This window comes from Bubalus bubalis, chromosome 21, assembly GCF_019923935.1.
Source record: "Bubalus bubalis isolate 160015118507 breed Murrah chromosome 21, NDDB_SH_1, whole genome shotgun sequence".
Taxonomy (NCBI): Eukaryota; Metazoa; Chordata; class Mammalia; order Artiodactyla; family Bovidae; genus Bubalus; species Bubalus bubalis.
This window is the reverse complement of record NC_059177.1, coordinates 34,030,751-34,057,552: the sequence shown is the minus strand read 5'-3', so window position 1 is coordinate 34,057,552 and position 26,802 is coordinate 34,030,751. Positions and strand designations below refer to the sequence as shown.

General features: G+C 38.9%; 1 protein-coding gene across 2 annotated transcripts in view; it reads right to left on the bottom strand.

Moving 5' to 3' along the window:
- Nucleotides 1–26,802, bottom strand: part of SUCLG2 (succinate-CoA ligase GDP-forming subunit beta) — a 341,482-nt gene that overhangs the window by 74,997 nt on the left and 239,683 nt on the right. For both annotated transcript variants that reach the window (XM_044933774.1, XM_006070058.4), the window contains exon 10: nucleotides 895–1,015. In XM_044933774.1, coding sequence (XP_044789709.1) covers nucleotides 895–1,015 — 121 coding nt within the window. The remainder of the gene's footprint in view (nucleotides 1–894; nucleotides 1,016–26,802) is intronic.

The window sequence follows — 26,802 nt, the reverse complement described above, 5'->3', positions numbered from 1 at the left end:
GACCAATGGATTTTAACATAACAGAGTATAGAAAGTGCATTGAAATAGTTTCAGATTCTTCATTAAAACTAACCTTTAATAAAGAAAGTATTACTTATAGATTTTAGTGTAGCAACAAGGATTAATGTTCAGAATTATACAAAATGATTATTTAAAAATGCTCACTTTTCCAGATATATGACTCTATGAGGCCAGATTTTATTCATATACTTCTACCAAAACAGCATATTGCAAAGGTTCTGATACAGAAGCAATTATTAAGCTAGATATTAAAGGGATTTGTAAAACCATAAAGTGATACTGCTCTTATTATTAAATTTAAAATAGTTATTCTTCATAACTATATACATATATATTTACATATAAAATATATAATATAAAAATTAAATTATTACTAAAAATAAGTATTTAAAAATTTCTAAGTGGTTATTTTTTTTACTAAATTAATTTATTAATCAAATAAGTAAATTAATAAATATTAACAGATATAACCCAAAATAAATAAGAGGTCTTTGGGTTTCTCAATTTTAACAAGTAAGGAAGTCCTTAGATGAAAAAGTTTGAGAACCTCTGCTGTCACGTGGTGAAAAATTCTTGGAGCAGCATTTCTCAGAGTGTTTTTCCCAGAACACCAACTCACAATATGATTCATAATAAAAGAGTTCCACTCTAGAATATGTTTGGAAAATTTGGAGACTTATAACATATGCTATTCTTGGAGAGTTGCAAACCAGATTAGAAGTTCAGAGAGGTACTTCTGTACTGCATTTGTGTCATCTTATGTAACCCAGTGTTTCCGTATATTGACTCAGGAAGTCTGTGAATGCAGAACATGCTGGTCACCTGATCCTGAAGAAGGATGTACTGGCACTGTGGACATCTGTGGTAACTTACCTTCAAGCCGGACCACCAGTGGCACCTTGAGTTCCAGCTCCCGGCAGGCTTTGGTGATCCCATTGGCAATGATGGCACAGTTGACAATTCCACCAAAAATATTGACTAGGATGGCTTCAACCTGAAATCGAAATAGGAAGGTGCTCATCAAAATGCTGACAGTCAACATTCCCTCAAGTAACTGGCTAAATAGCAAAGATAATTAAATAATGCTCTCTTAAAAAAAAACACACAATAAAAAGACCAAGATGTTAAGAAAGTTAAAATTTAATACTTAATTAATAAATATCACTAAATAACATTACCATATTAACCCAAATTATCTTATCAATCACTTCTCTGAATTCAAAATGAATACGCCACTTATTTCTTATATACTATCTTCTGCTTTGTCATATATTGCTGTCTGGTACTGTTATTTTATAAGCAGTGTCATTTAAAATTTCATGTACTTACATTTTTTCTCTTTATAGTTTATACTTGATTTTTACCTGTCATGGTACCTTTTAAAATATTTCAAAACTAGTGACATTATTTGTTTTATTTTAATAGGTAAAAATTCAAATTTTTCTGCTGCTGCTAAGTCGCTTCAGTCGTGTCCGACCCTGTGCGACCCCATAGACGCCAGCCCACCAGGCTTCCCCATCCCTGGGATTCTCCAGGCAAGAACACTGGAGTGGGTTGCCATTTCCTTCTTCATCAAATTTTTCTATGCCTCCTTAATACTTCTTTGATATGCCAGAAGTATATATTAATACTTAAAATTCATAGGTAGCTTAATAATCTTAAGATAATGACATTTTTAATTAAAAACAGACCCAATAAAGAGATACAAGTTTACATTACAAGTAAGGATATAAGAAAAGTCATGCTACTGACTAGAATTTTTCTGAAATGTAAATTTAAACCCATTATGTTAACCTGTTTGTACATATTCCATATTCAAAGGCACTTGGGCCACCCCCCAAAAAAAATTGTACTTGCCTTGACTTGATAAATAGGTTTAAGAAAATCCTGTATAATTAACATGAAGAACAAGATAATGAAGAGAATTCATTACCTAGATTAATTGATAACACCCACAGATAATGGCTATTCATCAAGCTGGAGGCATCAAAATTCCAACAATGGAGTGACAATTAAATTCTGCCACACTAATTGCAAAGCATATATGTGTGTGCTACATGCCATTTTTAAATTCCATTTATTCCAATATGCTAAATTAACTACACAAAACATATGAGAAAAGAACACCTTACATTTGTTCAGCACTTAACTGCTTTAAAAGTGCCATTACATGAACTCTCATTTTTAATTTTGATACTCGCAGTATGTACAGTAAGTACAGTGAGGATTAACCCTCTATACCGGATAAAGCCATTCAGAAAACCCACACAATGTGTCCCAATGTTACACAGCTAACAAGCAGCAGAGGTGAGGCTCCAAGTCAGCTTCTAGATGGCCTGCGGATACTTCATTCATGCCAGCTCCTAGAGCTAGAATCTTGGGCAAGGAACATACGCCATCTAGAATATGGCTTTCTCACCTATGAAATGGGAATAACAGTACCTAGTCCATAAAGTTATTGAAAGACCTAAATGAGAAAAGACACATGACATGCTTATTACATGCCTGTAAGGTACTTTATGGGACCTCCCGGGTGGCTCAGTGGTCAAAAATCCACCTGTGGTACTAGAAACACAGAAGACACAGATTCAGTCCCTAGGTTGGGAAGATCCCCTGGAGGGCACAGCAACCCACTCCACTATTCTTGCCTCGAGAATCCCATGGACAGAGGAGCCTGGTGGGTTACGGTCTATAGGGTCGCAATGAGTCGGACATGAAGCAACTGGCATGCAAGGTTATTTACGGATATTTATACATGCATTTACTGACATAAGCAATGGTGAAAGTGGACAGGTTACCCAGACAGCATGTACAAGAAGGAAACCTTTCAGCAGACTACAGCTATGTTGAATTTGAATGTAATAGAAAAATGAACTTATTAAAGTTCAGCAAAAAGGTACTGTTTTAAGAATAAAATAAATGAGCAATATTTTTCAAACCAATTAAGAGACTGGGGCTACTCCCAAAAAAGAAATCTCCCATTACTATTCACAGCAGGCTGACTGGTAAGCAGAAGTTTTCCTTCTAATGATGGCTATTAAATGCTGTTAGTATTGAGGCTTGGTATAGCAGTTGTTTCCAAATAGCTGTGGGATGGAGAGAAGTTTGCCAGAACAATGGAAGAAAAATACACTTAAGAGCAATAATGACTCCACAGGGTCCAAGAGAGAAACTCAGGAACAGCTGAGGCTTACTCAGTTTCTGTAGAAGAACTAAGCTTTCTAGTAAAGTACACACTGGCCCATGTACATCTCTGCCATGGTCCAACTTGTACATTTTTTTAAGGATGAGCTCAGATGTCAACAAATTCTCAGTGAAGCTTTTCTCTATCATCAAGTTACGGTGAATTATTCTGTTTAATCCATCTAAAACCATATAATCATTCTAGAGAGTAGTCACACCACATACCACAAACATACGTAAAGTCATCCACAATGGCAGGAGTGGGGGACTAGAGGCAGGAAGATGCCTCTGGCCCTGTGATTCAGTTCTACTCAGTAGATATATACCCTGGAGTCAGTATCAGATATGAGCTGTGACACTGCTATTGCCTCATACAGTATAAGTTCCTTTGAATCTTTCACATCAGTCTCTCATTGTGTTTAATTAGCATCTGACAAATAAAAACAGATACTCTTCATACAACAAGTTGTACCTAAAAGTGAGTCAACCACTTCAACCAGTATTGAACCCTCAGAAAAGTTCTCTTTTTAAAAGGTGGGGGAATAAGTGGCTTTGTTAGGTGTGCTGAAAGAAGAACAGCTGTTCTCAAGTGTAGTATATCCACCCCGCATCTCCATGCCCTAGGCACAACATTCAGGGCAGGTCGCCTCTGTGCTCCTCTACAACAGGAGTTTGTTTTTGTTTGTTTTTTAATAAGGAGCTAATGTAATCCATGAAATAGTGCAATCACCTAATAAATAATAGTTTAAAGACTGGAATAAATTAAATTAATTTCAATAGACACTTAATGGTCATCTCCCTTATATTAGACACAACAGAGTTAAGTCCTTGGGATATGGAGATGAGTAAGGTGTCATCACTGTACTCAAAGAACAAAGACAAGTTTGAGAGTCAGACTAGTAAACTGTCAACTGCAGTCCTGGCTCCACAGTCTCATGGAGCTAAGACCAGGGGACGACCAGTGGTGCAGACTATTGTAGCAAGAGGGGCCTTTTGGAAGACCTGATGTTCCAGGTGTCAAAGAAAAAGAGAGAGCAGGAACTCAGGTAACAGAGGGCAGCCAGGATGAAGGCAGAGCTGTTACACAACTTGGTTCACTCAGGACCTACAGGCTGAATGGGGAAATAACCTGAGAAAATGCAGGTGAGGTAGACTGGAAGGCACCAGAGGCCAGGGATGGGAACTTGGTTCTCTTGGATTATTCCTTTCTTTCCCAGAGCTGGGTGAAGACAAGCCTTGAAAGCCTCCCTTGGGGTAAAAAGGGGAGTGATGGGAAAGAGAGAAGAGTGAGTATGTGAGCAAATGTGAGGTGAGAAATACAGAGCAACCATGTGAGAGCATGAGAGACACTAAGAAAGACAACCAGTGAGAGAGAGAGCATGACAGAATGTGTATGTGAGAGAAAGAGAAGGAGAGAAAGAATATGAGTGATACTAACAAAGCAGTTAAGATTTTTACAAGAACAGCAAGACACAGAAGCGAACAGGCCGCTTAGCTCAGGGACACGGGGTTGTTTGGGAAACATGGTGTACCATGGGCATCACGATGAAATCACCACAAGGGTGATGCAAAGACCCCACACCACCAGAGACGATGTGGTCGTCTCCTCCTACAAACTAATTTTCTGGAGTCAAGCACTTTAATGGAAAGCTGATTTAAGCTTTCACTTTGGGCTGATTTCTACTATAATCTGCAATCTCAAACTGAGAATGAAATTAAGACAGTTTGAAAATGAAAGCCTTGTGACATCATCATTATTATTATTTGGCATTTATAAAGCATGTCAAATCTGCAATGTGTGCCTCACGTGTTCATTTATTATAATCCCTAACTGCTGCTCCATGACAATACCAATAGAAACTTTTAATAGTCTTTTTTCCCCTCTGGCAAAGGGAATGTTTTTAAAAGTTGGCACTGGGCCTTTTCATGAATTCGAAACTCTCCCAGAGACTCCTAAGTGCTTTCAGAAGTAGGCTTTTCTAAATTCTTGGGTGAGGATTACAAGAGTTGCTATTTACTGTTTCATAAAAGTAAAGATCATCTAGCGAGGAGGTTACGGTGTCAGATCCACCGCACAGGTCCCTGGACCACAGACAGCCACTCCCAATGAGGGGTCTGTAGCAGCTGTTGGCTGCTGTGCAGGTGGCTGGGCAGTGCAAATGCAGGTTTTTCAAATGTTTGTGTGTGTTTGGCTTTGCAAAATACACTCCAGCTACAGATTTCAATACACAATTAAAGGTAAAGAATGAACTTCAAAAGAAGAAAAGCTACAGCTTTGGTATTTAACAAGTTCTTCTCAAGCTGAAACAAACAAAAATCACAAATAAAACCCTTTTGGGGGGATGTAATCACTTTGAGAATTGAACCCCGGTGGCTCAGTGGTGAAGAACCCGGCTGCCAACATAGGAGATGCAGGTTCAATCCCTGTGTCAGGAAGATCCCCTGGAGAGGGAAATGGCAACCCCGTGCAGTATTTTTGCCTAGGAAATCTCATAGACAGAGAAGCCTGGTGGGCTACTGTCCATGGGGTTGAGGAAGGGTGGGACATGACTTGGTGACTAAACAATGAACACTAGGGAACCTCAATCAGAAAAGTTCACACACACGGAAATTCTTTGACATAATTTTAGGTAAGTCCTATCCTTTAGAATTTGACCTCATAGGCAGATAAGAGCAAAAGGTAATGTACAGTATATACAGATCAGTTCACTTCAGTTGCTCAGTCTTGTTCGACTCTTTGTGACCCCATGTACTGCAGCACGCCAGGCCTCCTTGTCCATCACCAAATCCCACAGCTTGCTCAAACTCATGTCCAACCTCTCTGTTGGTGATGCCATCCAACCTCCTCTGTTGTCCCCTTCTCCTGCCTTCAATCTTTCATCAGGGTCTTTTCTAATGAGGCAGTTCTTTGCATCAGGTGGCCAAAGTATCGTAGTTTCAGCTTCAGCATCAGTCCTTCCAATGAAATTCAGGACTGATCTCCTTTAGGATTGACTGGTTTGACAGCATAGGGTAAATTTCAGGGGAATTGTGAACTCTTTGCAACTATTTATAAAATTTTGTTAGAATGTACACTTTTCCCAGGAAAGTGTTCAAAATCTTTAAGAATCAAAATATTAATAATAATCTCAAATACAGCAATAGCTAACGTTTACTAAGTATTTAAGGGCTTCCCTGGTGCCTCAGTGCAAAGAATCCAACTGCCAATGCAGGAGATGCAGGTTTGATCCTTGGCTTGGGAAGATCCCCTGGAGAAGGAAATGTCAACCCACTCCAGCATTCTTGCCTGGGAAATCCCATGCACAAAGGAATGTGGCAGGCTATAGTCCATGGGGTCTTGAAAGAGTCAGATATGATTTAGAAACCAAAACAGCAATTAGGTATTTAGCAGGTCATAGTAGGCAGTATTCTATTTTATATATATTAATACACTAAACACATAAGTAGTATATCAGATGGATACAATTTTTATCCTCATTTTACAGATAAGAAAACTGAGAGTACCAAAGTTCTGGAGAATCACTGGAGCTGCACCTTTACTGTCAAATGTCTTTTGGAGCCAGTAAACCCATCAAGGTCCCACAATACATACTATGCTTATATTGTCTCATTCATTATCAGAGCTGATTCTGCCATAAACATGTGAGGTAAATATTATCTATCACATTTTACATGTGAGAAAAGGGAGGCTCAGAGAGGTAAAGTGACTTGTACCAAATTATGCACCCAGTATGTCATCAGAATCAAAACTTCAGTTGTTTTTTCTTTAAGATTATCCTGGCTCCTTTTAATGAAAGGTTAAGTATTCATAGATTGCTGAATGAAAATTATATTCTTGAGAGCCTGTTCTGTGCTAGGTACTCTTTGACCATAAAGTGTGGTTGGTAGCTAGTTCGACAAGAAAGATTTTTATACAACAGACCAGAAATATTCTACATGTATATCTTAAATTATAAACACTGATTATCAGTCATGAAGGCCAGGCAGCCCGGGTACTCTGAGATCACAGGACAGGTTCCTGTTACACTGCGTGCTGAGGGAGGGCCTCATGCAAGCAGTGAGATTTAGCACAGTATCTGAAGGACAGTCTAGAAGAGGCCAGGTAGATTACGAGAGAATGAGGAGTAAGTACTTCAAGTACTTCAAGACCCAAGAACACTAAGGGCAAAGGTCAAGAGGGCAGGACAGAACTTGATGCCTTTGAAAAACTGAACAGAACCTGGAGGAGTATCAGGAGGCTGGGACTTCCAATGTGAAGCAGTGGGAAATGAGATGGACTACAGCTGCAGGAACCAAATCAGAGTCTTACAGAGCAAATGTCATGAGTTTTGAAAAGACTTTCATCTCCATATATCTATGCAGACTTCAGGGAGGTTGGGAAGCGAACTATCATTATTCAGCATCCACAGTGCACTCACATTAAGTTTATAAGATGGGTTTTAGAACCTCTATTTCATGGATAGACTAAAGTTGAGAGTTTAGGGTTTCTTAGCTTTTAAGGCAGAGAAGGCAATGGCACCCCACTCCAGCACTCTTGCCTGGAAAATCTCATGGACGGAGGAGCCTGGTAGGCTGCATTCCATGGGATTGCTAACAGTCGGATATAACTGAGCGAGTTCACTTTCACTTTTCACTTTCATGCATTGGAGAAGGAAATGGCAACCCACTCCAGTGTTCTTGCCTGGAAAATCCCAGGGACAGAGGAGCCTAGTGGGCTGCCATCTATGGAGTCGCACAGAGTCGGACACGACTGAAGCAACTTAGCAGCAGTAGCAGCAGCAGCTATTAAGGAGTCACAGTGTCAATGAGGCTCTTTCTCACCATATCACATGCAGAGCTGTCTGCAACAGCTGGGTGATCTTAGGGGCACTGCTGACATACACCAGGGGTTAGCACACTGGTTCTCGTAAGAACTAGTATGCTGTGTGCACTCAGTCGTGTCTGACTCTTTGAGACCCCATGGACTACAGCCCACCAGGCTCCTCTGTCCATGGAATTTCCAGGAAAGAATACTGGAGTGGGCTGCCATTTTCTTATCCAGGGGATCTTCCCAAGTCAGAGATCAAACCTGCGTCTCCTGCACTGGCAGGTGGATTCTTTACATACACTATGGACACCTGGGATAAGAGCTGCTGCTGCTGCTAAGTCACTTTAGTCATGTCCGACTCTGTTCGACCCAATAGATGGCTTCCCACCAGGCTCCCCGGTCCCTGGGATTCTCCAGGCAAGAACACCGGAGTGGGTTGCCATTTCCTTCTCTAATGCAGGAAAGTGAAAAGTGAAAGTGAAGTCGCTCAGTCGTGTCTGACTCTTAGCGACCTCATGGACTGCAGCCTACCAGGCTCCTCCGTCCATGGGATTTTCCAGGCAAGAGTGCTGGAGTGGGGTGCCATTGCCTTCTCTGGGGATAAGGGCTAGTTAGGCTAGTTAGTAAATATTTTAGGCTTTGAGGGCCAGTCTCTGTTTCAGTTACCCAAGTCTGCTGTTGTAGCATTAAAGCAGTCCTAGAGAATATGTAAATAAATAAGCAGACTATGTTTCCATAAAACTTAATTCACAAAAAATAAGTGGGAGGCCAGATTTGGCCCATGGGTCATAGTTTGCCACCCCTTGACACAGACACAATTTGATTGATGGTTATTTTCAGATTCACGGCAACCACCTCTCCTTTTCTTTTTTTAAATCATATTGTATTTCTCTCAGAGTGACTTTTCAGAGTTTAAGATCTCTTCCTTTGCTGGACCATTTTCTTGCTTTCATCAACAGCATTAATGCATCTAGGCTGTTGAGTTCAGTTGCTCAGTCGTGTCTGACTCTTTGCAACCCCATGAATCACAGCACGCCAGGCCTCCCTGTCCATCACCAACTCCCGGAATTTACCCAAACTCATGTCCATCGAGTCAGTGATGCCATCCAGCCATCTCATCCTCTGTCACCCCCTTCTCCTCCTGCCCCCAATCCCTCCCAACATCAGGGTCTTTTCTAATGAGTCAACTCTTCGCATGAGGTGGCCAAAGTACTGGAGTTTCAGCTTCAGCATCATTCCCTCCAAAGAAATCCCAGGGCTGATCTCCTTCAGAATGGACTGGTTGGATCTCCTTGCAGTCCAAGGGACTCTCAAGAGTCTTCTCCAACACCACAGTTCAAAAGCATCAATTCTTCAGCGCTCAGCCTTCTTCACAGTCCAACTCTCACATCCATACATGACCACTGGAAAAACCATAGCCTTGACTAGACGGGCCTTTGTTGGCAAAGTAATGTCTCTGCTTTTTAATATGCTATCTAGGCTGTAGCAATGGCTAATTAAATAAATGTATCCACTCCAACATCAATAGCACTCATCTGAAACAAACTTGTACCTTTAACAAGTTCATAAAATGAACTGAATGCCTTTGTTCTTTTTGTCTTCCTGACATTGGCTAGAAGCAAACAAACAGAAAGACTTCAGCAATAAGCCATCCATTTTGCAATGATTATTGCAGACACTTAAATACTATACTGCATTTAGAACACACTGTAGTGTATACATTAAGCACAGTAAGCACCACTACTGGGTTCCGTCTGCTGCTTCCAGTCGCTGCTAATTCAGTCCCAGTGCAGTAGGCACTGCTGATAAAAATCAAGCAAGCGTGTTTACATTAGAGAAGATAAGGACTTTCTTTTAATCACAACTTGTTTTAATTCTGAATGTTGTTGCTCTTGTTTAAGCATCTGTTTTTCTCGAACTGTTTTTCTCTTTTTTTCTTGTTGTTTTTATTTTCCTGCTGAATTCTAATCATGTCTTCTAATCCATTGGCAGCCAAAGAAGGAAAATAAATGATGAAGGAAATTAGATGCAGCTTGGATAATTGATGTTTGTATGCCTGCCTTTAATAAAAACACTCTGCTAAATTAGAGAGGAGTCTAAATGGATTCAGTCAATAGGGAAGTGATTCAGGTGAGGCATTCAATCCTGGGATTTGTTGTAATCTTAGAAATAAGCTAACAGATCAGTTCAATTGGGACCAGATCTGCCTTTTGCTGAAATCTGAGTGAGCTTCCACAGCTTGCTATTTTACTTTTGATTTGTTCCTGAAGTTTGACATTATTTTGTTTTGTACAAAATCAAGCTCTAGGATCCTTGGGTTAAATAAAGTAAATGATTCCAAACTTATACATGACATGAGAACAACAGTATTTCTTGATGAACACCCACCCACTCTGCCCTTTTAGTTTCTTCTAAGAAAGAAATACTATTAGTGAGTAAACAATCGGCCTGAAGAGCTCAGAATTTAAAGTAAACATTTCAATCCCAAACAACATTTCAGCATTTTTAAGTGATCAAGATAAATATCTGACCATTCTCCCCCACGATTTTGGAGTATCTATCTGTTATCCCCAAACTGATAGCATGGAAATGACATATGATGGATGAGCAATGCTTGGTTGGAAAGCGAAGTTTCCCTTAAGCTTGACCTCTAAGATCACCCGGGATGAAAGAAGGAAAATGTGTCTAAATCACCATACGTGTATCCTGTGAGCTGCTCCTCACAAGGATAAGTAAAATGGTATGGAGGCTTAGCATTTATTGCATATTAATTTTCCTAGGTGCTAAAAAAGATGCACTACAACCTTCCCTGGCATGTAAGTTGAGACTCAAGGAGCTTAAATAAGTTGTCCAAGGGCACATAGCTATTAAGCAGTGGAGTCAGGATTTGGACCAAGTCAGTCTTACTTCAAAGACTCCCTTCAACAGTCTTTCTATAACCAGTCACTTTCATGATTAATCAAGAGTCCCAGTTCTATTTTGATTTCATTTCCAAGTTTCAAGGAAGTCTTGAGTTCTAAATTCTGGTGGCCAACTATTCCTTGCTTTCAAATCTCACTGCTCAATTAAAATGGATCAGAGTAAGATATATTTTATAGTTTCACAGACCAGTGGTTTTGGTTCTTCACAACCCAACATGATCCCTGCTTACTGAGTTGTCCAGAGTTTGTGGTTTGCAATCCCTACTTAAGACTGCAGAGGGGTCATGATGTTATTACAGTGAGTTCAAAATCCACAATCCCTCCTGAACTGGAGTAGATATCCCTATAAGACTCCTTTCTGTAGACTGGTAAGCCACCCTTTTTTTCTTTCTGATGCACTGAAATTTATCCCTTTGCTAACACTATTATTTCTATTTTTATGACCAAGAATATTCTAATAGAGAATCATGCCATTAGAGACATCACTGTGGACACAGATTTTAAATATCAGACCACAGAATGGCTGGTGGGAGGTATGGTAACTATGTTTGAGCGACTATTCAAAGTGCTGCATTGAGACTAATGATGGAGCCACGTCCTGGTTTAGAGAGATCTGTGACCTATTCAGAGAGGTTTCTGCTATAGCAGTGGGGGAAAGAGGCACAACAAGTGTGTTAGAGATATGTCTTCCTAACTTTACAGTTAGTTACCTAATGCATATTTTGATATTTTGATAATTAGCACTTAAAGATTTAGTCTGTCAACAATGTTCTCTTTTAATGGCTTTTACTTAATACAAAGAAAATAATCAATCGGAAAACCCAATTCAGATTCAGCACGATCACTCACAATCTCATTAACTGTGCATGTTTACATATACACAATGGAGTATTACTCAGCCATTAAAAAGAACACATTTGAATCAGTTCTAATGAGGTGGATGAAACTGGAGCAGATTATACAGAGTGAAGTAAGCCAGAAAGAAAAACACCAATACAGTATACTAACGCATGTTTAGACATATTAATTAAAAAAAAATTTGAATATGGACTTCTAGCACTAGAAAAGACCAAGGCACCTTCCATTATGAATACTAGTTTAACAAGTTAAAAGATACTCTGCATACTGAACCATATAAACTATAAAGTCATTCTTGCTCCCAGGACAAGTACCTATTTCTTTAAGTCAAAGTGCTCTAAAGTGTGGTCTATGAAGCATTTGGCTTATGTAATGCTGCATGAAAAAACAATGATCTGGTCAAATAGTATGAGTTCACTCTTAGGAAAGCTTTAGCAGAGGATGTGTGTTCTAACTTAGAATACCCAACTTCAGTCATTTATTGCAAAAGTGTCAAAGGGCTGAAAATTTGACCCCCAGAAAACTGTCAAGGAAAGTATTCAAAAGCTGGTATACTGGGGTGTTATGTGGCATAGGAATTTAGGGTCCTTCTCCCCAAAGATGCTAATCATTGCACTATTTAGATCATATTTGCATGAATCTGCAAAACTGGGAGGCTTTTATAATTAAGAACAGCAACCTTGATTACTTTGGCCAGTCCAAGGATGGGACACAAATGTTTCCCCAGTTACCAGTAAACATAGTGGTGGTGGTGAAGTCAACTATTAACAGGATTTTCAGGAGAAGGAAAAATCTAAAGATGGAAATACTGGTTGGCATTATAAGTAGGCACAGGAGACAAGTTAAAAGGACTGAAGAACACAGAGATTCGAGGGAATAGCACAGACAGACATTTTTTATCTTTTACAGAGACATTTTACAAATCCTTTTGAACTGAGAATCAGAACCATCGCCAGGATTACAAAAACCACTTGAACATTTACAATGGCAAATGTAAGGTTCTTTTTCAGAGTCCTGCATTTAAAATAGCTCTTGCAAAAACTACTATGATGTGTAATTTGGCCACAGAGCCATTTGAAATTAAAAGAAAAAGGAAAAAAAAAAAAACAAAAAAAAAACACAGCAAGGAGATTTTGGTCCTATGATTTTACCAAGAAGCTTCAAAAGACCTAAGGAAAGAGAGAGAGTGAGCTCATTTAAGAAATATGCTATTAAAATGGACTGTTAAGAAATATTTTGGTTACAAAACTGCCTTCCCAGCTTAACAGATAGTTGCTTTCGAGGCAGGATGCTTACTGCTTATAATGCAATATCTATATTTTATTTGTAATGGAAGCTACATTGATGCAGATTAAGAATATTTATTGGCACATTCTTTCTTAGCAGTATTTAGCCAATCATCACAAACTTATGTCATATTGATAAATGTGAATATGTATACTCCATCATCATTAGTTGGAGAGTTAATATAGAGAACACCCATAAAATTGGCAACTTGGTGAAGGACTCATTTGTTAATCTATAAACAGGATGTCTCTCCATCTACTGTTGCAACATTATCATCTCCACAGGATAACTATTCCTACAGAAAAGGGAAAAAATGCTTTTATGGGTGATTTCTTTGCTTTTATTCATGACTGACATCAATTAAAGAAAAAAAAAATTAGCTAAGCAGACAGAGCCAAAACTTAGGACCACACAGATTCGCACTTCACACCACAGAGAAATGAAGATAAATTTAGTTAATAGCAAAACCCACTGTTTCTGTAAATAACAAGTCTGTGTAAGATGAAGGTGGTATATAATGATTCTGTGATGCCTCATACATCTGTTCAAACCTACTTGATCATTTAGTTTTCTGAAAAACAAAGAGCTGACAAACATTCTTATGAGAAACCCCTTAATGGAAAAATATGTGACTAGGAAAAGTAGTAACGTAAGTTTCCAGTTAAGATCTCAATAAGTGACCAGCTATTTATTATACACTAAAATTCATGTTTAAGTTGTTTTAAATAATATAATTTTTAAAACATATACATATGTTTCTTTTTAAAACAGATCTCATCAGTATATTTGTGAAAATCAGTTTACTGCCAAGTTTCTTTGTAAGAACAAGTTTCCAATTCATTTTCTAAAATCCCACCCTTTATTCATCCAGTAAAATGACCTCCAACACCAAATCTTACCCCCACAATCTTAATCTCCAAAACTGTCACTGAAGATAATATTCTTTGGTATCAAAACTTTAATTTCAGGTCAATCAATTCAGGCAAAACACAAGTTAACAAAAACTCCAAAAAAGGTACCAATTAAAACATCTATAATTATTAAAAATCAATATCCCATTTGAAATAGCACTCTTCTGAAATGTCTGGGTAGGACAGGTACCTAGTAAGATTTAAACTCAGGAAAAGAGGAAAATCTATAGAATTCAATCTATGTCAACTAGCAGCATCAGCTGTCACTGTCATCAAAAAATATGCTCTGCTGTAGACCATATTTTAAAATTGCTGATAACACTGTCTGACCTCACTGTAATCTGTTGTGTGGAAGCCTGATTTGTTTATTTAGCTGCTCAGCAAATGTCAGAATACCATGTCTGGAGCAAATTAGACACCACATTGGCAAAGCACTCTCCACAGCCTGAAAAGAAAGAAATTTAACCAGACTCTTTGCATCTCAATGTCTAATTGCAAGGTGACTTGCAATTCTTATTTTCAGCGTAATGAAAGATAGGTTCAGTAAGTCTGAACTCTCCCATCTCTGGTTAATCTTTTTTAGACCTCAGTGGATTTCTCCAGTTGTTGACAAAAGGATTCAGAATATTCTACCTGAAGCAAATACTCAACAGTCAAAGGATGTCCCTTGGGATGTATCCAGGCTGTAAATCTGCACTCCCACCCTGTTCCTCTGGGTCTTAGAAGGCCCAGGGTCTAAATCAATGGACTCCTTTCTCTGCTGACACTGGGAAGACTTGGCTGGAGGAGAGGGTAGTTGAGGTGTTTCTACTCATTCAGGCCCCTCCCAGAGAGGTTGTCTTGAGTGGCTGGGTCCCTCCACAAAAGTCTCTGATCATGTCAAGAAAGTCATCTCAGACTTGCCCCAGGTTCTTATACTCTCTCTTAGGTTTTCATACCCTCTATCCACACTCTCGGAGAAAGCAATGGCAACCCACTCCAGTACTCTTGCCTGGAAAATCCCATGGATGGAGGAGCCTGGTAGGCTGCAGTCCATGGGGTCACTAAGAGTCGGACACGACTGAGTGACTTCACTTTCACTTTTCACCTTCATGCACTGGAGGAGGAAATGGCAACCAGTGTTCTTGCCTGGAGAATCCCAGGGACGGCAGGGCCTGGTGGGCTGCCGTCTATGGGGTTGCACAGAGTCGGACACGACTGAAGTGACTTAGCAGCAGCAGCAGCAGCAGCATCCACACTCTCTTTCTCAGTGTCTCTGTAAATAATCTGTGAGTACTCAATTTCTAGCAAGACTTATAAGAACATCTTATTTTGACCAATTCAGCTTGAATTTGAGAAAATCCTTTTGAGGCTGAAACTTCTAAAACTGGAAGCTTAATTTTTGTATACTTTTCCTCTATAACATCTTTCATGGACATGACTTAAACAATAAAATAATTGAAAAATATCTGAACGCTCTCAGTTTAAGCCATTTAATGAATATTTTCAAACAGTTTTTTCTCTTGCTCTTCCGGGAGATGGCTAAAAATCTGAAATTACTGTTTATTAACTGAATCTACACTCAAGGTAAAGGCAGGAAAAGGAAAACAAGCCAAAAGCTTTGTTATCTTGGGTCCCGTCCATTATAAATGACAAATGATAGCCTGCAGGTGAAAACGAACTTCTCAGCACTGAAATGGCTTCATCTGGTTTATTAGCTGCAAACAAAAACTAACGAAGACACGTCTAGCAGGTGACTTGCAATTCTTATTTTCAGCATAATGAAAGATAGGTTCAGTAAGTCTGAATCCCCATGTGGCCTCCCAGTCTGTCTAAAGGAACACAAGTGGCAAGGAGACAATCCGGAAAAGATGGTTAAAAAGTAAAAATGTAGGTCTGCAGCCTTAGCCAAAAGATAATGCTTAACTTCCACGAAACTCCAATGACCTAGTTGCAAGTAGTGGCTTCACATTTACCCAAAAAGTTACTTTATTCTTTTTTTATCAAGTAAATAAACTGCGCCATTGAGCAATTAATAGTCAACAATAAAATGCACCCCAAGGGAGTAGGTATAGGATAGCTTAACAAAAAAGAAAAAATATATAGGGAAGGAATAGTTGTTCTCAAATCACACAAGATCCATGTAGCTTTATAGGAAGTGAACAGCACTTGGAAAGGCCAGACATGCACACTTATTACCCAAATCCACACAAGTTAGATAAGCATGTGCTTTCCTGATAGCACTTGCTTTTCTCTACCCTAAACCTGTAACTACACTATATTCTCTGAAACATCTGAACAAAAGTCCCTTTGTTTGTGAAAGCCCACCTCACTTATCTCACACAGTCCCTCAGTGCATTTATTTCTTGAATGTGTTATTTTCCTATGAGCTAGATCCAAAGGGTAGTCTTAAATCTGGTTAACAACTATTAATGTTGTATCCAAGTGAAAGCAGCTCCTTGAATAGGCAGACACATTTTTTTAAATGCCTTGAAGTACCTCTTTTAAAATTTCTTTTTAAGATTACCTTGAAACCAAAAAATCACATCCAAGTTTTCAGTCCAGAAACCCTGAGATCATCTTCCGAGTAGCTCAAGACTAGTTAAGGTGATCTCCCATTTTTTGTGTGCCCACAGTAAGCGAACACGTCTACCTCACAGTGTGATCTGTAAGGTTTCCTTTCACACCATGTCATCTAGTTCTCCAAAGTTATTATCAGCAAGCTGGGACAACCATAATGTCTGCCAGGCAGGTGTGAGATCAGGAATTCCAGTTCCTGTGTGTGAGAACAGGCACGTATGAGAACAGGAGTTTTATGCTGTAGTTTCAAGTGGCTATCTTCATAGATGCACAAGGTACATAAAGTTCAATCAATTTCCTGATGAAATCTACTTCAAACCCCTGACAAATCTGATTGTGCTGCTTAATTGATTCTCAAAAATTATTACAATATATGGTATAGTGTTACAATAAGTTAAAGCAAGAGCAATATGAAACATAATTGTGACAGGCAACCACTAGAGGCCAGTGTAATTCAACATGGAGAAGGAATTTATAATCAATCCCTGTGGAAAACTAACATTATTTCTCTCACTTAAAAGTGGAGCTCTTGTGAATTGAAGAGAAAAACGATGAAGAAAGCTTTTTTAATTCTCTGAAGAGGAAATTTCAAAGTATAAGAAAGATGAGTAAAGAAAAGATGACTCATGAAAAATTAGGCAAAGAGAATTCCTGTCTTCAGAAAAAAAAATAGTATTTCTATTTAATGTTTGACGTTTCACAATGTAAGCACAAATTTAACCTACTTGGCTTAATTGTAAGCTTTTCCATAAATGTTTCATTTGGCACTGGCATTTAGAAATAACTAAAAATCTGGAATACCTAGAAAGTGCCATGGTAATCTCATTTTGAGGGCAATCATAATGCTAGCTGCCCAGACAAAGCCAAGGGTTTTGAGAAGGGGTGGAAAAACTGTACATTTGCAATTCCCTTCCCTTAAAGAATTTTATTCAGAAAAAGTACCTAATTGTTCCTTCTCAGACATGGAATAATTCACATAAATTCATTTAGTGCTCCATTCATACTGAATAATACATTTCTTAATAATGGTGCTACATGATGAGTACAATCCTCTTTTAGCAAGGAACTGAACCAGGCTCTCAAAACTAAAATTAGGAGTAGAAATGAGAATCTGATTGTTTAATAAAGCTTAGACAAAACAGTTGGTAAGATCCTATGTAGGAGATTTTACTTTTTAAGAGAGAAGATGGAACAGTATAACACATAATCCACAGACAAGTACTCTTCCTCTCTCCTCCAGCAGGGAAAGGCACCTTATAGAATGTGTACATGCCAAGGAGATTAATGAACCATAAAACCTCAGATGCGGACAGGACCTGAGAGGTCAGCCAACAGCTGCTTGAACATTTTCAAAGACAAGAAACTTCTACTTTGCAAGGTGGCCCATTCTACTGTCTTGGCTGTAAACGTTTGAAAATAATTCTTTAATCTTCATACTAAGAGAACTCATCCCACACACAACAACATGTTGCTTTGGTTCCTGAGGTCAAAATGAGAAGGCAAGATACAAAGATGAACAACATATGACCCTGACTTCAAGGTGCTGTAAAATTCCACCCATGAGGTTCTGATCCTCACTTCTGACCCATAAGTACTGGTTCTTTCAGTTACAAGCTGTGTGAATTAGTTACTTTCTTTGGACATCAGTTTTCTCAACTGTAAAATGAGGATAATAATGGTACTTGCCTTGCAGGGTTGATGCCAGGATTAAATAAGATAACTCAAGTAAAACACAAAGCCTAATGTCTTGAAAATAGGTACTCAGTAATCGCCACCACTGCTAGGCAGTTTAGTCGACAAATAAGTCATTCAGCCTTTACCAAACTCCCATGAGGGATGACTTATTAACCTTACTTTTAGATATAGAAGAACTGGGGATCAGGAGAATGGTGACTAGCTTCCAATACTCAACAGCTAATTCATGTTCAGATAGGGTTTCAACATGCGCTGATCTCACTACGAGAGTTTTCACTGCTACACAGAGCTGCTTCCATGAAACATATGCTTGTCATCACAAATACAGAAAAACATTTGGGGAAATGCGATGGGGTAGAAAAAGGAAAATGGAATTGGAGTTGGTTCAAAAAGACTTACAGCTCAATTAAGGTCAGGCATTAATGTAACTGGGGTACTCTGTCTACAAAGCATGCAAAACCATAGGCTGATCTTACTGAAATGATCTTCTTTTCAAACAGTGCATTGTGCCATAAACAGCAGTAAATGAAGAAGATAACAATCTACAACAATGTTTTCCAAAATAAATTAGACTGTCCACAGGCAAATTATCTAAGGTTTTTACCTCTGGCTTCAGGAGAAGTGATATAATAAAAAAGAAGGTGGGAGAGATATTATTAAGCATGAGTGCAGAACAGGGTAGGAAATAGTAAAATATTTTCCTGTTATTGACTTAAATTCATGCACCACAAAGTAAAATTACTGACCTTTCTTAGTAAATGTCTTCATAAGGGGAACCTCAAGAGTACGCGACCCAGTCCACTACTGTGCTATACCATGACATACATGCATGCTAAAGATTTCTTCCTAGGTTAAAAAGTCCTACTATGGGCAGGCTGATTTAGTAAAAACTAAACTAGCATAGACATACAAACATATATATATATGCTTGTTGTATGTTCCAACTAGAGATGAATGAGAAAAATGGTTATCATTTTGTCCTGTTCCATTGCGGTATACCAGATTTCACCTTAAGGCACATAAAAGTTTTGTCAATAGTCAGGTAAACAAATAATATTAAGAATAGTTAACTTTAAGCACATTATAGGTATTAGGTTCTTTTATCTTCATAGAAAGTTCAGGTGTGGAACCTGGAGGATGTTAGCAATTTGTCCCAGATCCTACAGCTACTTAATATCCTGAAAAGCTGAAATTTCAATCTGAGATGGGAATACCAGACCACCTGACCTGCCTCTTGAGAAACCTGTATGCAGGTCAGGAAGCAACAGTTAGAACTGGACATGGAACAACAGACTGGTTCCAAATAGGAAAAGGAGTACGTCAAGGCTGTATATTGTCACCTGCTTATTTAACTTCTATGCAGAGTACATCATGAGAAATGCTGGGCTGGAGGAAGCACAGGCTGGAATCCAGATTGCTGGGAGAAATATCAATAACCTCAGTTATGCAGATGACACTACCCTTATGGCAGAAAGTGAAGAAGAACTAAAGAGCCTCTTGATGAAAGTCAAAGAGGAGAGTGAAAAAGATGGCTTAAAGCTCAACATTCAGAAAACTAAGATCATGGCATCCGGTCCCATCACTTCATGGCAAATAGATGGGGAAACAGTGGAAACAGGGGCTGGCTTTATTTTGGGGGCTCCAAAATCACTGCAGATGGTGATTGCAGCCATGAAATTAAAAGACGCTTACTCCTTGGAAGGAAAGTTATGACCAACCTAGACAGCATATTAAAAAGCAGAGACATTCCTTTGCCAACAAAGGTCCGTCTAGTCAAGGTTGTGGTTTTTCCAGTAGTCATGTATGGATGTGAGAGTTGGACTATAAAGAAAGTTGAGCACTGAAGAATTGATGCTTTTGAACTTTGGTGTTAGGGAAGACTCTTGAGAGTCTCTTGGACTGCAACGAGGTCCAACCAGTCCATCCTAAAAGAGATCAGTCCTGGGTGTTCACTGGAAGGACTGATGTTGAAGCTGAAACTCCAATACTTTGGCCACCTGATACGAAGAGCTGACTCACTTGAAAAGACCTTGATGTTGGCAAAGATTGAAGGTAGGAGAAGCAGATGACAGAGAATGAGATGGTTGGATGGCATCACTGACTCAATGGACAGGGGTCTGGGTAGACTCTGGTAGTTGGTGATGGACAGGGAGGCCTGGTGGCTGTGGTTCATGGGGTCGCAAAGAGTCGGACACGACTGAGCAACTGAACTGAGCTGTACTGAACCTGACCATAAGCCCCAAACTCTTATTCAACATGGCACACAATCTATCACATTCAGAGACCCACTGTCCTGTCACCTGGAGAGTACACTGAACTTCTCTACCATAGTGCAATATGACCCCAGAAACATGCTAAAAGTCTTTTTATATATCCTTATGTTATCCTTCTTCAGTAAAAAACAAACAAGAAAAGAAGCAAACATATAAAACATTCCACTACTAGTCAGGTGGGAGGCTTGGGTCTTTATTCTGCCCTAAATTAAGTATGGGGTCTTGGAAATACCTCTTTATCTCTCATGATCTCAACTGCATCATTCTTTCAGGAAATCCTGGAGAAACATCCCTGCACAAATATACTGAATGTATGATCAAGGCCATGTGCCAGTCGTGGTAAACACAACCAGCACTAGGCTGTTGCTTTCACTGCTGTGATAGGTTTATGAAACTTTTAATACTACAAAAGGGAGATGATAAAGCAATATTCCCTGGGAGAACAGGGATTAGAAACTCAATGTGCTGTTACCTATTATTATATATCAAGATCAAATTTGGCTTTTATGGATAAATGAAGATTGATAAAAAGAAATGCAAATTTAAAGAGTTTAATTAGAGTACAGAGACACTGTCAGAACTCAACTGTATCTTTTGGCATAAACTGGACTGGAAAATAATTAAAATGAGTTATGCTGAGAGCTGAATATCTCAATGAGAAGTATTTCTAATTCTGAGAATTAAAAGCACTCAAAATTTGTACATTAATCAGTCTAAATGTATGTAATTTTCTTCAAGGTAGGAAGTTTACTAAAATGAGGCAAGTAAATGCAAAACAAAGTTTTGTCAGTTCCACCTGACTTTCAGAGACTAAGCTTCAAAATTCATTTTCCCCCTAGACAGCCTTGGAGACCATTAAAGAATGACAGGGATTTTAAAAGAAAGAACATTCAACAAAAATTTGCTAAGATTGTACAATGTTTAGATGTGGGGGACAGAGCAAGTTGGTGACCAAAAAACCAACCAATAGTCTTCATCTTTACTGATTTTATAATCCAGTGGGTTTTCAGAGGGCAAAAAAGAGATTTCAAAGGCACAGCTCAATTAAGAATATCTCTTTATTCATGACAAAGCTCCCAGCTGACGGCTATTCACCCCCTACTTAGGATGATGTCTACAAGGAGGTGACCATCTACTTTTTATCATACATTCACACTGAATAACCTCCTTCATCTACACTAAGAGGAATGGTCAGCAGTCAGAAGTTTATAAAGACACTCATCACCTTAGGCTGAAGCCTTCAGATCTGAAAATAGGAAGTGGGGCAATGTGAGTGCCTCTGGAGGTAGATCTATTAGACTGAAGAAGGTAGATTTCCTTGGACTGGGCTGCTAAAGTTGATTTAGTCTTATTTGGTGACAGTTAATGGGTGGGCCTTAAGGAATGATCTAATATAGCCTTCATCAGATATTATGCCAAACTGACCGGAGTATCCAAGTCCAGACACTAGAAGTCCCTCCTTCTGATACCCACTAATGTCATTCTGATCTTTTCTGTGTCTGGCCATTGAATTGGTCTTCCTAATTCTTCTTTTATTTCTCAGAGACAAAATATCCACAAATCATATTGCCTTCTCCCAAATTTGTCTTTTTTTTTTTTTCCTCTCTCTTTTTATTGCCCTACAAGATTGTGTATAGACTGGGGCAGAACTTCCTTCTTTATCCTCTACTCTAAGATAAAAGCCTTTAGACATTTTAACACTTCTGACAGCAGAATCCAAATTAGATCAGATGTCTTCCTTTACTGAATGGGGGTTTTTGGCATATCTGAGAATAGTTTAGTATTCTAGAAAAGAAGAAACACTGCATGTTTGTTGTTTAGATGTTGACCAAAAACAGGACTAACTCCAATGCTATCCAGACACCAACCTCTCCTCCTCTTCATCTGCTTCATGAAGTCTCCAAAGGACTCCATGGGTGTGTCTCAGAATCAGCTGCAGAAATTTATAGGTGCCTTGATTTTGTTTTCTGTGTACTCAATCTTCAAGAATTGCTTTAGTGCCATATAAAAGCAAATGACGACTCATTAAAGACCAATGAATGACAACTCTTAAGAACTCCTCTGTCACTGGCAAAACTAGTCCCATCAAAATAATCCTGCAATTCACTTAAACATTTCTCCTTAATTCCTCAATCTCCAGAATATATAATGGTGAGGGAACTCAGCCCATTGAGACTGAAGAATAGAAGAATAAAGGGAGACATACGGCCAACTTCATTGTTTTGTCTCACAAACCAGATTTTCTTCTTGATGTCTCTTTTCAGTTCACAGGGATTCAAGGATTCTTTATCATCCCACTAGGCCTCCTTTGGATGGACTTCAGCTATCAATGTCCCCTTTAAAAATGTAGGATCATGCCTCTGAACTGCTGTTCTCTAATATTTATTATACCTAAGTGACACTGAAAAATGCTAAAGAATGTGGACTTTGGTGTAAAATTACCTGGGTTCAAATTTGGGCTCTATAACATACTAGCTTTGTGGTTCTGAGTAAGTAAAGAATCTTTATTAAGCCTTCTTTTCTTGGGTATAAAATATATAATAATAATGTCTTCAAGTATAATGATCCACAAAATATACAAGAGACTGGTACACAATAAGAACTCAAAAACTGTTGACCATTACAAATACCACCATCGCCACCACCACTACCACCACCTTTATCACTGCTCGCGTGGCTTAGTGGATAACTCCAAATGGACACTGCTTTGGTGCAACAAAGGGTACAGAAGTGACAACAGCTTTCCTGGGCCTGCTCGACATGGTCCCTTCTTACCTAGCTGAATTTCTTACCGATCCCTTCACTTTTTTCCAAAGTGAACAACCTCTTCACTGGCTTTTCCTGCTTAAGCATCCAGTCTAAAAGGCCTTACTGGTTCTCTTCCACTCTTTCAACACTTCTCTTGCCTCCATGAATCTGCACATTGTGCTTACCTGACGTCTTCAACTCATAATTATCTCCTCTTCCTCACCTTTATTCAGATTTCAAATCTGACTAAGTGCTCTGTTAGTTTTAAATTCAATGCCATAGAGAATTACTATGATTTATGGCTTTCTAATTGACTCATGAATTAAACTTGTCTTTAAGTAACTACAAGGTAAAGAGTTTCCTATTCTTATAGGTATTGCTTTTATGCACTTAGCATCACTCTGGGGATGAAGAATAATACCCATACAGTATCAGTGGACTGACTCACATGTTTTAAGTGTGCTGATTATCTGTAGAATTAATATCAGGAACCTTGAAAACCGAAGTAAATCTTCACTGAACAACATGTTGTTGCTTAACATTAGGGCCATAGAGGATTCCAGCAATCTAAAATACAGGAGATTTAGTCTTAAACATGTGTGCATACTCAGTTGCTTAGTTGTGTCAGACTCTTTGTGACCCTATGAACTATAGCTTTCTAGGCTACTCCATCCAAGGAATGCTCCAGGCAAGAATGCTGGAGTGGGTTGTCATTTCCTCCTCCGGGGGATCTTCCCAGACCAGGGATTGAACCCAAGTCTCCTGCATCTTCCTGCATTGGCAGGCAGATTCTTTACCACTGAGCCACCTGGGAAACCCCTTAGTCTTAAGCTGAGACATGTAAAATGTTAACTTAATCTCAAAAGCAGTTTAATGAACAGTAAGAAGGGAATTTGAGCTCAGAGAGACCCTAACTTCCTGTAATCTAAAATACAACATATTTATCAATTGACCTACTTAAAGCAAGTAGGACACAACTCCTGTGTAAGACTGTATGAGAGAGAAATGCAGAATGTTAAGGAGTTCTGCTCCAGGAAGTTAGGCAAGAATAGAGGATTGTCAAATCTTAGTATTTTATAGTACCTTTTCCAGAGCTAAAACTACAAACAAAATAAGCAAGGAAACAAATAACAACAGAATGCCATCATCACTGTTATTTCACTACTTATAAAACCAAGTGTTATATTAGTACCTGGGGTAGTAAAGCCTGGTTTATACAATTAAAAAAAAAGTCAGCAAGCAAACAGAGATACAAGGAAGGATATGATGACTGATAGATCACTCTGATTACTTCTCAAAATATGTATGTCTCCAAACAGGTGTAATTCTTCATTTCAAATTCCATTTGTTCAGAATGTAGATGTAGACTTATATAAAATTTAGTTTTGTATTATCTAAGAAAAAAGATTTGCTGAGTAAAAAATATATTTAAATAAGATTATGAAGTATATATTTAACATATTTAAAGAAACAAACATTTTGCCACCATCAAATGTCTCACCATCAAATTTATAAATACTAGATTTCTTAATAACAAGACAATTCTTTTGGTTAATTTAAATTTGTAGCAAAAGACATCTACCTGATCAAGGATTGTTTGCCTACTTTAATCATTCGAAAACAGTAAATGGCATTAAGAATATAATTCACAATAGGATCTATTCCTGCTTATTAGCCTTATTATAGTAAGACTGGAAAAAGGTTTTGCATATTATCATAGAGAGGATAGTTTTTCTCTAAATAAAATTCTGATCACAGAAACGTATTTTATGCTTTTATTGTTCTTCTCTTTTTAACAAAAAAATATTTTCCTTTCAAAATAGCCCACCAATTCACATGGGAAACTGAAGCTATTTCTATGAGATGTTTTAAAATAACTCCAAGGAGGAGAGGCCCTTGAAAGGAGAGTAACAATAGAAACCAGGTCACCAACTCAAGACCTGGACTTTCTTTATTGTTCATGGACACAAATGCTTGGTTTCAGAAGTACATTGTTATCAAGGAAGCAGTTGGTCGGCACTATTTCTTTGGGCTATTATATCTCTGAAATTAATGTGGTCAACTGACTAGTTTGCAACTAGGAAAGACAAGTCAGTTCAACCTTCGAACTGAAATTAAGCATAAACAAATAATAATCACTTAGGGGTCAGCAACTGGTAGCTTGGTTGGGCACTGAAGGCCGTTTGCTCTCCCTGGATGTTACACTGAGGCCAAGTGACCTTAAGAAGAACAGGAAGGAATGATGGATGGTGTGCTCAGACTCCCTCTGTCCCAGCTGCATTTTTCAGCTGCCAAAGGTACACTTGCAGGGGCCAGATTCAACAATGAGAAACGACCTGGGGGCCTGATTACCTAACTGGCTATAACCCTGGCAGCTGACAACAGTAACTTTACTGCAAAAACTAGCAACTTGGTGGCTCAGAGGGTAAAGCATCTGCCTGCAATGCTGGAGACCTGGGTTTGATCCCTGGTTCAGGAAGATCCCCTGGAGAAGGAAAAGGCAACCCACGCTGGTACTCATGCCTGGGAAATCCCATGGATGGAGAAGCCTGGTAGGCTACAGTCCATGGGGTCGCAAAGAATTGGACACGACTGAGCAATTTTACTTTCACTTTTCAGATTGCTAATCATCATTTTGCTGGTTAAACCTGCTTCAATAAACAAGCAACCAGCAACTGACTCAGGGTTTCTGTTTTCTCTTTTAAAAAACTTTTTATTTCGTATTGGGGTGTTAATGTGTATAAGGCTTCTCTGGTAGCTAAGTTGGTAAAGAATCCACCTGCAATGTAGGAGATCCCAGTTTGATTCCTGGGTAGGGAAGATCCCCTGGAGAAGGGACAGATAGGCTACCCACTCCAGAATTCTTGCCTGGAGAACTCCATGGATAGAAGAGCCTGGCAGGCTACAGTCCATGGGGTCGCAAAGAGTCAGACACTACTGCACGACTTCCACTTTACATAAGTGTGTACTCTTTGTCACTCAGTCATATCTGACTCTTTTGCGACCCCATGGACTGTAGTCTGCCAGACTCCTCTGTTCATGGGATTCTCCAGGCAAGAATACTGGAGTGGAGAACCACTGCCTTCTTCAGGGGATCTTCCCGACCCAGGGATCAAGCCCAGGTCTCCTGCATTGCAGGCACATTCACAGATTCTTTACCATCTAAGCCACAAGGGAACCCCAACTGGGAAATAACAAACAATGTTGTGAAAGTTTCAGGTGAATAGCAAAGGGACTCAGCCACACATATACATCTAACATTTTCCTCCAAACTGACCTCCCATCCAGGACACCACACAACACTGAGCAGGGTTCCCTGTGCTATACAGTAGTTCCTTGTTTGTTATGCATTTAAATACAGCGGTATTCACATATGGCTTAAAGTTTCTTAATGGACAGCAATTGGTCTTAGTAAAAGCTGTATCTCAGGAGCGCAGGACCATGGTATAGGTGATAACATTAATTTTATGATCACAAAGGCCAAACAATTCACATGCAGTAGTAAAATGCAGAGAAAACAGTTGTGAAAGACACTGTCT